Source organism: Eucyclogobius newberryi, unplaced genomic scaffold, assembly GCF_026437365.1.
Source record: "Eucyclogobius newberryi isolate DKJ021-1_F unplaced genomic scaffold, fEucNew1.0.hap1 SCAF_1, whole genome shotgun sequence".
Classification (NCBI taxonomy): Eukaryota; Metazoa; Chordata; class Actinopteri; order Gobiiformes; family Gobiidae; genus Eucyclogobius; species Eucyclogobius newberryi.
The window spans coordinates 3318453-3333452 of record NW_027315723.1 but is presented as its reverse complement, the minus strand read 5'-3'; the positions used below and the strand labels follow the sequence as shown (position 1 = coordinate 3333452).

The window sequence follows — 15000 nt, the reverse complement described above, 5'->3', positions numbered from 1 at the left end:
ATAAAGGCTGTTGTGTTGTGTGCGGTTTATAAAGGCTGTTGTGTTGTGTTGTGTGCGGTTTATAAAGGCTGTGTGTTGTGTTGTGTGCGGTTTATAAAGGCTGTTGTGTTGTGTTGTGTGCGGTTTATAAAGGCTGTGTGTTGTGTTGTGTGCGGTTTATAAAGGCTGTGTGTTGTGTTGTGTGCGGTTTATAAAGGCTGTGTGTTGTGTTGTGTGCGGTTTATAAAGGCTGTGTGTTGTTCTGTGTGCGGTTTATAAAGGCTGTGTGTTGTGTTGTGTGCGGTTTATAAAGGCCGTGTGTTGTGTTGTGTGCGGTTTATAAAGGCTGTGTGTTGTTCTGTGCCCTGCTATCAGAAGGCGGGCGTTTCCTGTCATTTTTCCGGACTTCGTTTGAAGGGGCAGGAAGGCATTACTGTATTTCCCACGGACTGCTCGGGTCGCCACGGTTACAGTTATATCATTCTCACGGGCGAACGTTGAATGACCTTTGCACCGACACGATTCAGAGCTTTAAACACGGCGACGTTTTGTTCAGTAGTAGACAGTTTATCTTTTTAGTCAAACAATGAGACTTTTTAAATGCATTTTAAACCAAATAAAGGTTGAAATGAAGAGGATTGTTTAGGAATAAAGATTGTGAAGATTGTGGCCTCAAAAGTTCGGGCTGCACAAAATATCCTCAGCTCTAGATCTGTTTCAATAATGATAAACTAAATACTGCCACGTTAGACTTTTGCGGTAAAATAAAATTTAAACGACTTTATCAATATTACGCTACAAAATTGACAATCCAGTTTTGAACCAGAATTAAACTAGAACTAGAAACCAAACACAAACTCAAACCAGGCCTGAAGTGGAACTAAACCAGGACTAAAACAAGTCTAAACTAGTACTAACCCAGAATTAAACCAGTAAGGCCAGTAAGTAAGATGGATGCGGGCCGGATCAGATCATTTGGCGGGCTTGATCTGGCCCCCAGGCCTCAAGTTGAATAGGCCTGATAGACACTATTAAAAGCTAAATGTCACTCATTTTCCCCCATAATGTTCCAAAGTATAAAGACGTGATTAAAAGCTTGTATTGTTTATGAATTACTTTTGAAAGCATTTTTTATAGTTTTTTAAGAAGAAATCGAGATCAATATCAATGAGGGAAAAGTTTGTGACACATGTTTGTTGTTGTCCAGTCCTAAAATAAACTCTCAAATGGTAAAATAAAGATTAGGATTACGTTGTTAGGACTTGTCCCAGTGCCTTAAATGTGACTTTGTTTGCGTTTTATCGGAGAAAACACTTGATTTCAGGTTCAACCCGACAAAGCGGCACAAACAGACCTTTCCCTTTCCAACCAACACTTTTATCCTTTCACGCCGATTGTTTTGGGGCCTAAAAATGAACATTCGTTTCCGGAAAACCACAAAAGGGTCTGTAATTAGAGAGCGCCGGGACCAGACGCCGCTGTCGAGACCCGATTCGGAGCGCGATATTTGGAGACAGAAGAGATTAGGACGAGCGAAAAACGCACTGGAGGTCACGAGACGGTAAAGCCAAAGCGGGACACGAGCTGCAAATGATCAAAACGCACAACGAAACAGATGAAAGGGTTTCTGTCGAGGCCGGACACCTGATTGTTCCATCAAAAACACACCGGGAGTGGTTTGCTCGCGAAAGCCAAAGCAAGCGCAGCGTTCAGTGAAATACTACAAAACGGCGTCTTTGTGAGTGAATATTCAATCGGTCCCGTCACGCAAAACCATAAAATATAAAACAGTCCGTGCTTTGTTCTTTCTTTTTTCTCATAAACCAAGGAAAATAATGTGTCTTGTGTGGTTTTCTATGGACCGATCGGAATAATACACGTCAAATAAAGAAAAGTCGCAGAATATCACGTAAACAAGTGTCTCAAGAAAAACAAACAATTCTAAATCACCATGACGACTACAATTTTCCTGAACGTATCAAGTGACACTACATATTTAAATTTAGTTGTTTTTTTTTCAATCTATTTATTTTATTAATTATTTATTTTATTAGTCTATTTATTTATTTATTTAATCTATTTATTTATTTAATCTATTTAATGAATTAACTTATTTAATGTAATTTAATGTAATTTAATGTAATTTAATATTTGGACCAAATGGGACTTTTATTTTTATTTAGCTGTTCAATGATTATATTTCTTCTTCTTTCAGTTCCTGAAACTGCCATATAGCCTCATGGCTAACCCTAACCCTGACCCTAACCCTGACCCTGACCCTGACCCTAACCCTGACCCTGACCCTAACCCTAACCTTAACCTTAACCTTAACCCTAACCCTAACCTTAACCTTAACCTTAACCCTAACCCTAACCTTAACCCTAACCCTAACCCTGACCCTAAGCCTAACTCTAACCTTAACCCGGTGCGGTCTAAAACGGCGCGGTCAAATAGCGCAGCAGTTTCAGGAGCCGCGGCACAAATTAACATGGCAGTTTCGGCCGCGCGCCGCGGCTCTGTAGACACTCCCAACAAATAATGCACGCAAACGACTTTCCGGGCGAAGCAAAAACACGCCCCCTCAATCAGGAAAGTGACAGAGTGCAGCTTTAAGGGAGGATAAAGAAAACGCCCACGAACATGCCCACGAGCACGCTCATGAACACGCCCGGTCCAAGCCAACATTTCAAATATCGGGCGTTTTCCGTGTTCTTACCTGGGATCCGGATGTAGGACCAGCCGTGCCTCGGGCTGATCGCCATGACGCCCCCGGGGGATTGTGGGTAGAAGGAAGTGGCCCTCGCCGTCCAATCGGAGGCCAGCTGCGGAGCGCCGAACAGGAAGCAGTCCCTGTAGACGGCCCCGCCTCCGCCCCGCGTCACCCGCCAGTCGTACTCGGCGCTGCGGTCGTTGCAGTACCTCTCCATGGGGACGGCCGTAACCTAGGCAACGAGGAAGGCAGCGTGTAAACAAGACGTGAAGGGAACGGTAATAAAAGACTAATCGGACTAATATTGTGCCCCTCTTTCAGATGGACAAACTCTTGAGAATTCATCTCGTTTGGCTTCCTCTGATTCGTTTAACGGGCCAATCACATGACATTTACGGCCCACAGGCGGGACTGGAACCAATCAGAGAGCAGCATCGTCCCGACGGCTTTCGGCGAGAGACTTTCCAGACTGCCAAGCATCTTCAGAAGGTCAGAAGGTCAAACTGAACATCTGGAACACCAACGAGAGGTCTGTTCTGCTGAGAAACCTGGAGATCAACTAAAACAGCAACGCCAGGAGGAGCCAGGTGAAGCCGGGAGGAGCCAGGTGAAGCCGGGAGGAACCAGGTGAAGCCGGGAGGAGCCAGGTGAAGCCGAGAGGAGCCAGGTGAAGCCGGGAGGAGCCAGGTGAAGCCGGGAGGAGCCAGGTGAAGCCGGGAGGAGCCAGGTGAAGCCGGGAGGAGCCAGGTGAAGCCGGGTGAAGCCAGGTGAAGCCGAGAGGAGCCAGGTGAAGCCGGGAGGAGCCAGGTGTAGCCAGGTGAAGCCAGGTGAAGTCAGGAGGAGCCAGGAGGAACCAGGACGAGCCAGGAGGAGCCAGGTGAAGCCAGGAGGAGCCAGGTGAAGCAAAGTGAAGCCAGGAGAAGCCAGGAGGAACCAGGAGGAGCCAGGTGAAGTCAGGAGGAGCCAGGAGGAACCAGGACGCACTGCGCAAACGCAGGGAAAACAAAATGGCGGGAGACCCAGAAGAACACGATGAAGAATCACCGTGTTGGAGGTTCTCGCAGGGGCCAAACAGAAGCAGGACAGAGGACGACCTACGCCCCGCCCGCAAAAACATGTGACACAACAGAGAGACGTACCCTGGGCGTGGCCACCAGGAGGAACTTTGGAGGCAGAGCCGGCTGACACGGCCTCAGAGAGAAACGAGACGAGGATCGACTGTGGACCACGACGTCCGAATGTCCGATCAGGCCCGGAGACGACGCCGTGAACACCAAGTCCTGAAACACACGTACGAACGACAGATTCAGGCGTGAACGCGTGTAAGAACGACAGATTCAGGCGTGAAAACGTGTACGAACGACAGATTCAGGCGTGTATTCAGCGCGTGTTCGGACAGTGTCTGGTCTCTCACCTGGAGGACCGGGCTGGAGCTGGTGTTGGGAAACGCGCCCGCTTTGTCCATCCACAGAATCAGGTCTTTCCGTGACAGACGTTTCGGCGCTTCTGGAGCGTCGGCGAGCTCTTCTGCCGCTCGTCCCGTCTCCTCGAACAGACGCTGGTGGTGGAGTCGGTACGCGGATTTGAGCGACAGGAAAAGAGCTAACCACCTGGATCACAAAAGGAGTTTAAAAACCGGCAAAAAGAAATACATAGAAAGCATAAAAGTATGCGCCAATATTGAGATGTCCAAATGGTCTTCTACTAAACCTTCCCCCCCCTTTTTTATGCCATTGTTGCCATTTTTCTATACATATATTTCATTTTTATGTTTTTCATATATTTTTCCATATATTTTATTTGTTAATATTTATTATTATTATTAAGCCCGAGCGCCACAAGCTGGCGAGAGGCCTATGAGTTCTGTAAGGCCGCTGCTAAAGTGAAAACGAAATTGAGCACGAAGCGTTCGCCCACTTCCAAACACTCACTAACGCACTCCTCCACTCATGCACGCCCCGTGCATACTAATTAGTAGTAGGCAAATGGAACATTACCGTTGTAAACGGGCGAAGCCCGTGCAAAAGTTATTATTATATATATATTATACATTCTGTATATTATTCTTTCTTTCTTTCTTCTTTTCGGTCCAACACCCCTATTTTTCACCCAGTGAACATTGACAAAAAGTCAAAAAAAATTGCACACCTCTAAAGATCGTGCCTCTCTACATTCTGGCTATGTCCGCATCAGCGCCCCTAAATGTACATAAAATGCATTGAGAAAAAATCTGATCGTAGAATCATGAAATTTGGCGCAGAGGTAGATGGTGACAAGAGAAGTAAAAAGATTATTACGGCAACGCCGTCCGCCCAACAAATGTCGGCCATATTGGATAAAAATTTGCTAAGCATGACTCAGGAGTTTTTCCAATTGTCATACTTTTACCAACTCCTCCCAGGACGTTGGCCAGACAAAGCTGAAATTTGGTGAAAATTGTGTTGAGGAGTGGGACATCAAAATTACTTTGATACCTGGCACGGTCTCTGCGCGGTGAAGCAGCTAACTGTAGCTACAATTTAGGAAATTTCCCAAATTTTAAATTTGCTGCCGTTTGCGCAGATAAAGTCTGAATTGCCTCAAATTTGAATCAGTTGTTAAAATAGGTTTACGGCAAAGGGTTTAAGTTTAATTAATTAATTTGGTGGCACAAAGCCCCCTACAGAGTGACATAACATTTTATAGGAAGGGTAAAATGGTTTTTTTTTTTTTTAACGAAATTTGGCAATAAATTCCATTTTGGCATCCCGATCAAAAAAGTCAATGAGACCCATGTCATATTTGTTACGACGTTGCCGTAGCGATGACAGAAACCTCCCATGTTATTCCAATGGGGAAATCGCCAAATCTCTGAAATTTGAACACGCTGACACTTTATACTTTTACGAACTCATCCAAGGGCCGTTAGCCCGATTAACCGGAGATTTGGTGGGACTCATCTTCAGGGCTGGACCATGAAGTTATCAACATTTTTATTCTAAGAGCCATGGACTTTGTGAGCCGCAAACTTTTCCCTTCATATGTAAAGCAAAAGGAAGAAGACGTGACAGCGTCACGATTCAGCAGGTGTAATAAAAGGTTTTAATTGGGGCGCGTTAGCGCCCCTCCTCTCGTGGCGGCGGTGTGGCTAGGGCCGATCATTGCCGCTTGCGGCTATATTTATTATTATTATGTTTTTGTTGAAGAATAAATAATAATAAAAATGTACTGTATAAATGTTTTTTTTTTTAATTAAGTAGAAAATAAGGGAGTAGCCCTTATTTTCTACTTTTATTACAATTTGGTTTCTCTCTTGTTTTTGTTGTTCTAATTAAAAACATCTTAATCAATAATAATAAAAATGTACTATGTAAGTCTGATCGTCGTGTTGATCAGAATACATAAATGAATAAAAGAAATACATAAATGAATAAAAGAAATAAAGTGGGACAAACCTGGCTAAAGTGCCTTGGAGCATGAGGTTGGACATTTGGGCTGGAGACACGTCGATGAAGCGAAGGAACGAGAAGCAGCTGCCTCCATCCTCCTCTGAAGAACAAACACCACGTTAAAGATGTTCAGGTGGGTTTCATGGAAAGTACACAAGACTTTAGAGGAAACTGGAGGCCAAAGTCAAGTGATTTAAACAGAGAAAGCCTCAGTATTTACTGTCAAAAAGTGACATCAGAGCTTTGTTCAAACACATAACATTACATGACATGACATCACAGCAGGTGAGGCCTCATAGCTCAGTGGTTAGAGCACTGGTCTTGTAAACCAGGGGTCGCGAGTTCAATTCTCGCTGGGGCCTTAATGAATGTTTTTTCGGACAAATGAAGACACAACGGACCGACTCATGATCTTTTAACCTGTTCCAACCTGTACTTTTGTGCCAGTCGGACCGTCCAACACCAGCTTCACCGCCAATTATGTTCATGTTCAGCTTTAGTTTGAATTTAGGCTCATTTAAGTCGGGCGCGTTGGGAAAAATTTTACCAAATGGAGGTGGAAATATTGCAAATCACACGTCTTTGTCCTAAAATGTGGTTTGTCTGTGTTTTAGTCCACATAACGATAATAAAAATACATCTCAGAGTCAACAAGTTACAATTATTCCAGTAAAAACATCTCTAAAATGTTCATTCAATTGTCAGAGATAAATGTCCAATTTTTCAGAATTAAAAAAACAATCTGTTGCTTTTAAATAAATAAATACCATTAGCTCAAGATTTTAAATAAAATGTTTTAAAACAAGCCAGAAATATCTTTAAATTATTTCTATCCCTGTTTAATTAGCACAAATGATTATACATTTTATTTGACAAGCGACTCATAATATTTGCTGTATAAAAGGTGAAATGTGTTCCACAGTTTAGTTTGGGGTGATTAAACTGGCTCAACAAAGACAAAAACACTGTTCTAGAGGAGCTACTAATGCCACAGTGAGGAACATCACAGTAAAGCAAGAAGCAAAAACACTGTGTGCTACTTTACCTTTCCTGTGAAACAAAGACTGCTGGATGTTTTGAGGCGAGAAGGGGGAAAGCAGCACCTGAAGGATTCTGGGAAAAGACAAGGACATTGTGAATAATAATGAAAACACTCTAGGGGGCGCCACATGTCTGAGTGATGGAGACGACGCTTCAGCGAGTCACAATAAACTCATGTGACTGACACTTTTAATGTCTCAAACTGACACGAGTGCCCAGGGCTGGTCACACGTATGGACATATATAAATACTTTACATATATAAATACTCAGTACTTTTAGACTCAACAGCTGCACTTCCTGTAATTGAACATCATATCTTGTTGTTAAAGCTTAAGTGTTCTGGGTTTACATCTTTCATTGTTAAGAATTCACCTAAATGGCAGAACTCGGCAAGTATTTTTCTGATGGTAAATCTAGATCATGTGGTGTTCCTCAGGGCAGCTGTTTGGGCCCACTTTTATTTGAGACTGAACCGGTGAAGTTGAATAAATTAGATCTAATTAGTTTCACTTGTGGAAGCTAATGGGGCTCCAAAATAAATAAAATAAATAAAATAAAATAAATAAAATAAAATAAATAAAATAAATAAAATAAATAAAATAAATAAAATAAATAAAATAAATAAAATAAATAAAATAAAATGCCCACGTCTAAAATCTTGGAAATTAAAAACGTTGAGATTCTAGTTCTACAATTCTTAATGACAGTGTTTGTTTTTAAATTAAGTCATTTCAAACGGATATTAAAGATGACTTTATGTTTGAGCGAGGTCTATATTCTGAAGAACCCCCTGCATTTCAGAGCATGTTTCCCGAGGTTCAAACAGCAGAATAAGAGCTGGTGCAGGTTTGGTGATAAAGCGACACTCACTTGTTGTGCGTGAGGTTCTGCAGGAGGCCGCGGCGGAACAGGAACTTGGACATTACATACGGCCGGAGCGCCATGTGGAAGGGCGAGCGCGTGTCCTGGCGCTCGAACAGGTCGGGATGGTTACACACCTGAGGGGAAAACCAAACACTTTAAGGGTGAAGTTACAGCGTCAGCACGAGACTAAAACCTTTATCAGTGGCATCAACGTTTAGTCGTTTTATTCATTTAGTCATTAAAGAACGAGAACAAATGTAAATGAAACTTGAAATATATTTTAACCACAATTTCTCCTGTTCTGACTTAGTTTGTTGGTGTAGAACTTGTGGTAAACATTTATCACACTTTTACTTCTGTTAAGTTGCAGTTTGTGAAGAAATTTAGAAATAAATGAGAGTTTAGAATGACAGGAAGTAGAGCAAAGTCCCTCTGTGATGTCATCAGTGTGCGACACAGAGATAGTTTACACAACAACACACTTTTCTGACAGTTTAAACCATCGTTGGACTAAATAAAGGTGTTTTAAGGTATTATTGTGTCAGATTAGAACTGTTCTGTCATTTATGTGGATTGTGGCTCTTGTTTACAGTCTGGTTGCTAGGTAACAGCTGTGGAAATATTTGTGTCCAACCAGGAAGTACAATTATAAACTTTACAAAAATTGTCAAACTGGGGACAAATAGACAACATGCTGAGTAAAGGGAGCAGCAGTACCTTCCGGAACTGCATGACGAGGTTCATGAGCGACGAGGTGGTGGTGTGCGACTGCTGCGCCGTTCCCATGGACGACTGCAGCAGGTCCTCGATGGAGATCTTGTTCCTCAGGGCCTTGTACAGGAGCCTCTGCCGCGAAGTCAGCTGGCAGTAGGTCAGGATCTCGATCTGGAAGCACAGCACGCGTCACAGCGGCGCACGGCGGTCAAGCCTACTAAGTCTGAGAGCACGTGCTTGTACCTAAGACGCCTCAATTTTTTTTTTTTTGCACGTTTATGGTTCAAAGTCCTGGTTTTGACCAACAAAATAGGTTATAAAAGTAAAAATGACCAGGAAAATGGCTTCTGATGACCAATAATCAGGACAAATCCTTATCAAGATCACAATCTATTTAATGGATATTTTTAGGATTTTATTAAACTGTATTTTCATAATCTAATTTTATTTATTTATTTAATGTATTCATTTGATGTATTTATTTAATGTATTTATTTAATGTATTTATTTAATGTATTTATTTATTCATTTTATATTTCAGGGACAGAGCATATTACATATTACAACTATATAAATTGTCGACTACTAATAAAAATAAGCGTATTTTCATCATCATAATCTGGACCACTTAAAACACAAAAAACTAAAGACATTATTCAACAAAAATGTCAAAAAGGACAGAACTGTTCCTAATTTTTGTCAATAATTCACTTCATCTGTAAATATCCTCTCGCTGAAGCCCACAGTCACCAGATTTGTTAAAAATATATGTTAAAAATGTCAACGTACAAGAGAAATAACCGTAACTAACTAATCAGACGACGGTGAATAAAACACATACCGTATGTTCCGCACTATAAGGCGCATCAAACAAAACGTGGACCACACAAACTCGAGGTCAGAGAGCACAACCAGAATTCATCCATTTACAAAGACACACGGGATTATAAAGCGCAGCCGTTTTTTGAGACGATCGAAGGCTTTTAAGTGCGCCTTAGTACGGACAATACGGTAATGCGTATGATTCTGTAAACGCCGCTCGTACCTTGTCCGAGAGCTCGTTCTCCACGTCTTTTTTGATCCTTCGCAGCATGAACGGCTTCAAGATCATGTGCAGCCGCGAAAGTTGATCTGGAACGCAGGGAAGAACGTTTAAACCGTATTATCCATCTGCGGCTCGTCTTTCTGTCGAGCGTTTCCCGAGCGTTTCCCGAGCGTTTCTCGAGCGTTTCCGTCGTTTCGCACTCACTCTCGTCGATGGCCGACTTGTTCTCGGCGTGGCTCTCGATGTCTTTGGAGAACCACTCGTTGAACTCGTCGTGGGAGTCGAACAGCGTGGGCATGATGAAGTGCAGCAGCGCCCACAGCTGGAGGGGGGAGAATTATCACATTATCACCATGACACAGGAACACAAACCACCCCAGAGCCATCGCCTGATACAAGAGCGTGGCCCCGAGTCATGGAGCCGCCCCACGACCTCCAAATAATACAGATAATCATCAAAATACATATTCTGGGTTAGCACTAGTTTAGAAATGGTTCAGACCTGACTGTGAGGGACCGTGAGGGACCGTGAGGAACTGTGAGGGACCGTGAGGGACCATGAGGGACCGTGAGGGACCGCGAGGGACCGTGAGGGACCGTGCGTGTGGTGAGGGACTGTGAGGGACTGTGCGTCTGGTGAGGGACTGTGAGGGACTGTGCGTCTGGTGAGGGACTGAGGGACTGTGAGGGACAGAGGAGCACCCGTCACTCACCTCGGCCATGGTGTTCTGGATGGGCGTCCCGGTGAGCAGGAGTCGGTTCCGACACTGGAACTGAAGCAGGATTTTCCACCGGACGCTGAAGACACAGAAGGAAACAGGGTCAGAACCCACACTGTGAGGAACCTGGGACTGGAACCTTCACGCTGTGAGGAACCTGGGACTGGAACCTTCTCGCTGTCGGGAACCTGGGACTGGAACCTTCACGCAGTGAGGAACCTGGGACTGGAACCTTCACGCAGTGAGGAATCTGGGACTGGAACCTTCTCGCAGTGAGGAACCTGTGACTGGAACCTTCACGCTGTGAGGAACCTGTGACTGGAACCTTCACGCAGTGAGGAACCTGGGACTGGAACCTTCACGCAGTGAGGAATCTGGGACTGGAACCTTCACGCAGTGAGGAATCTGGGACTGGAACCTTCACGCAGTGAGGAACCTGGGACTGGAACCTTCTCGCAGTGAGGAACCTGTGACTGGAACCTTCACGCAGTGAGGAACCTGTGACTGGAACCTTCTCGCAGTGAGGAACCTGTGACTGGAACCTTCACGCTGTGAGGAACCTGTGACTGGAACCTTCACGCTGTGAGGAACCTGGGACTGGAACCTTCACGCTGTGAGGAACCTGTGACTGGAACCTTCACGCAGTGAGGAACCTGGGACTGGAACCTTCACGCTGTGAGGAACCTGGGACTGGAACCTTCACGCTGTGAGGAACCTGGGACTGGAACCTTCTCGCTGTGAGGAACCTGGGACTGGAACCTTCTCGCTGTGCGGTGTGACTCTTAATGGAGGCGCATTTACCAAACCAAGACTGGGACCAAACCAGGACTAAACCAGGACGAGAACTAAACCAGGACGAGAACTAAACCAGGACAAGAACTAAACCAGGATTAAACAAGAACTAAACCAGGACAAAACAAGAACTAGAACTAAACCAGGACGAGAATTAAACCAAGACTAAACAAGAACTAGAACTAAACCAGGACAACCCCCGCCTCCACAGGCCCCGCCTCCACAGGCCCCGCCTCCACAGGCCCCGCCTCCACATGTTACCTGGAGCTGCTCTTCAGCGCCTGGGCCTCGTCCAGGACCATGTACTGCCACTTGACCCTCTGGAAGTACTTGACGTCCTGCACCACGAGCTGGTAGCTGGTGATCACCACGTGGAAGGGCGCGTTCTGGGTGTACAGGGTTTTCTGGAGCAACACAACAAGTCGGTACAAAAACACATCCTTTGGAAAAACGCCGTCAGTGTTTGTCACGCGCCGCTCACCTGACTCCAGAACTTTCGGATCACTTTCCGATCGTGCGGATTTCCCCAGTAAGGCAACACCTGGAGAGAGAAGAAGTACAGAAAAAGTCATTTGGGGGAACTACTACTCAATGTGCTTAAGTGCTCAATCATCTGATCGGCTGTATTGGAATACTACAGTACATTGTGTGTATTTCTGGTACATGTTTTACTGCATCATTTACATCACATTTATAGATTTTTGATGCAATTAATGAGGACTTGCTCGCAGCAGGAAGAGTTCTCCTGGTTTGTTATTGTGGAGATTCAGACATTATTCCATCAGTCGACGGGCCTGATATTCCATTGTTTCTGTTGGTGTGGGTCTGGGAGTTCAGGAAGCTAATCTTAAACGGTGAAATAGACTCTTTTCGCAGCTCGTTAGCGCTGATGAATGAGCTGAGAAAACACAGACGGACAGAGCGTCTATGTGTGAGTCCTCAGGGGACGCGCTCGAGGCCGTTCTGAGGGCCACTGTCGGATCAACTGGTGCTGTGGAGGTCTTCATGGTTCAATGTCGCCTCCTGCAGACCGTTTTGGGGAAATATCGCGAGCTACAATAAGGCTGCCCCAAATAAATTGTCTGTTTGCTGTAACCGGAGCCAACAGGGGTCAGGCTTCAACAGTCCAGGGGTCGGGTTTCAACAGTCCAGGGGTCAGAGGCTTCAACAGTCAATGACGGAAAACGTCTCAATCAACCCGATCATGAGACTAAATCTCCAGATTTTAAGATTTTTCACTCGACCTTTTGAACGCCGTTATCCTTTATTTTGGTAGCGAAGGTGAGCGGGGGAATATGCGGGGGAACATGCGGGGAACACGGGCGCCGCCATGTTTGTTGTGATGACGCTGCTGGGCGTGTTTCAATCCCAGAATGCATTGCGTAAGTCAAATTTCACACCCAGATAGAGTGTGACATTACTATGGACAGCTGAGTGACGCCGACGGAGGCAAAATAACTTGTGATGACTGAATATGATGAAGTCGCACATGCGTTGAGCGGTGTGTCAACATTCCTTTGGGATGAAATATAGGTTTACCAACGTGACAAAAATATTCAACACGGGGGTTTAGGAAAGACCGGTCGGTGAGTTGGCGAAATAAATGAAAAATAAAAGATTTTGACGTTTTTTCAACAAAATGCTGATTTTTTTTCCCAGTTGGCTAGTTTCATACCAGGTCGGTCGGGTTACGACAAACAGACATTATTTGGCTCAGCCTAACACGGACACTTTTGGCACATTGTGTACGAGTTAATTTAGGAGACTAATATTAATGACAGTATTGTCAGAAATCGCGAACAATGAGACCTGGTTTAGTCCTGGTTTAGTCCTGGTTTAGTCCTGGTTTAGTCCTGGTTTAGTCATGGTTTAGTCCTGGTTTAGTCCTGGTTTAGTCCTGGTTTAGTCCTGGTTTAGTCCTGGTTTAGTCCTGGTTTAGTCCTGAGATCGGTGAGTTGCTTAAGTCCTGATTTAGTCCCTGCTGGTTTAGTCCTGGTTCAGACCACAGTTTAGACCCTGAATCAGTCAGTTGTTTAGTCCTAGTTTAAGACAGTGTTAAATCTTGTTAAGTCCAGATTTAGTCATAGTTTAAGTTCTGGTCGAGTCCCTGGTCGAGTCCCTGGTCTAGTCCCTGGTCCAGTCCCTGGTCTAGTCTTTAGTCCCTGGTTTAGACTCTGGTTTAGTCCTGCTTGTTACTGGTTCAGACCCCACTTTAGACCCTGGATCAGACACCTGTTTAGTCCGAGTTTATTCGCGGATTAGACCTGGTTTAGTCCTGGTTTAGTCCTGGTTTAGTCCTGGTTTAGTCCTGGGGTTTAGTCCTGGTTTAGTCCTGGGGTTTAGTCCTAGTTTAGTCCTGGTTTAGTCCTGGTTTAGTCCTGGTTTAGTCCTGGGGTTTAGTCCTGGTTTAGTCCTGGTTTAGTCCTGGTTTAGACACAAAGTTATTCACATTCCCATGTAATGAGAATCAGTTCTACTTTGTGGCTTATAAAAAGTATAAAACCACAAATAAACCGGTTCAAATCCTCACCTTGAACTTGGGAACGAATCGTGAGAACTCCTGGTGCCAGTTGTTGAGCGTCGAGGCCGGAGAGATGATCAGGAACGGGCCCCAGATGTTGTCTCGCTTTGAGACGAGAAGACGAAAATGAATAATACAAATCTACTAAGTCAGTCGCTTTTGTGTCTGTTCTCTGAGAGTGTATTTTCACGAGAGGGCTGCAGGGGGAGCTCTATGGTCTAATCTACTTTGTTTTAAGTGAGTTACTGCTAAATGTTTGCACTAGTATGAAGGAGTCACTGCCGCTGTTCGCCTGTTTGAATGTTCATGAACAAGCATTGTCCCCTCTTTTCTTAAATGAGGTTAGGGTATGGGTAAGGTCAGGAACAACGTTAGGGTAATGGGTAAGGTCAGGAACAACGTTAGGGTAATGGGTAAGGTCAGGAACAACGTTAGGGTAATGGGTAAGGTCAGGAACAACGTTAGGGTAATGGGTAAGGTCAGGAACAACGTTAGGGTAATGGGTAAGGTCAGGAACAACGTTAGGGTAATGGGTAAGGTCAAGAACAACGTTAGGGTAATAGGTATGGTCAGGAACAACGTTAGGGTAATGGGTAAGGTCAGGAACAAGGTTAGGGTAATGGGTAAGGTCAGGAACAACGTTAGGGTAATGGGTAAGGTCAGGAACAAGGTTAGGGTAATGGGTAAGGTCAGGAACAACGTTAGGGTAATGGGTAAGGTCAGGAACAACGTTAGGGTAATGGGTAAGGTCAGGAACAGGTAATGGGTAAGGTCAGGAACAACGTTAGGGTAATGGGTAAGGTCAGGAACAACGTTAGGGTAATGGGTAAGGTCAAGAACAAGGTTAGGGTAATGGGTAAGGTCAGGAACACCGTTAGTGTAATGGGTAAGGTCAAGAACAAGGTTAGGGTAATGGGTAAGGTCAGGAACAAGGTTAGGGTAATGGGTAAGGTCAGGAACAACGTTAGGGTGATGGGTAAGGTCAGGAACAACGTTAGGGTGATGTGATGGGTAAGGTCAGGAACAAGGTTAGGGTAATGGGTAAGGTCAGGAAAGTTAAAGGTTGAATAGAGGATTTTTCGCAGACTGTTGGTCTTTTTCTTTTTTATGCGCAGACACACACTCACTGTTGTTTCCAAGACTCCGCCTCCCATCAAACCCAACATCTCCGCTGCTACACGTGTG

At 44.6% G+C, this 15000-nt stretch overlaps 1 protein-coding gene and 1 non-coding gene across 2 annotated transcripts in view; one reads left to right on the top strand and one right to left on the bottom strand.

The window, feature by feature from the left end:
- The window catches only part of ino80 (INO80 complex ATPase subunit), a 75436-nt gene that overhangs the window by 49677 nt on the left and 10759 nt on the right, over positions 1 to 15000 (bottom strand). Inside the window, exons 10-22 of the mRNA XM_072449562.1 lie at positions 13825 to 13920; positions 11776 to 11835; positions 11556 to 11698; positions 10497 to 10581; positions 9988 to 10105; positions 9784 to 9869; positions 8742 to 8909; positions 8031 to 8158; positions 7163 to 7230; positions 6124 to 6217; positions 4104 to 4299; positions 3829 to 3969; positions 2696 to 2921 (exon numbers count right to left, since the gene is read on the bottom strand). Of these exons, the coding sequence (XP_072305663.1) occupies positions 2696 to 2921; positions 3829 to 3969; positions 4104 to 4299; positions 6124 to 6217; positions 7163 to 7230; positions 8031 to 8158; positions 8742 to 8909; positions 9784 to 9869; positions 9988 to 10105; positions 10497 to 10581; positions 11556 to 11698; positions 11776 to 11835; positions 13825 to 13920 (1609 nt within the window). The remainder of the gene's footprint in view (positions 1 to 2695; positions 2922 to 3828; positions 3970 to 4103; positions 4300 to 6123; positions 6218 to 7162; positions 7231 to 8030; positions 8159 to 8741; positions 8910 to 9783; positions 9870 to 9987; positions 10106 to 10496; positions 10582 to 11555; positions 11699 to 11775; positions 11836 to 13824; positions 13921 to 15000) is intronic.
- trnat-ugu (transfer RNA threonine (anticodon UGU)) lies at positions 6407 to 6479 on the top strand. Its single transcript has one exon. It is a non-coding gene; the product is annotated as a tRNA-Thr (tRNA).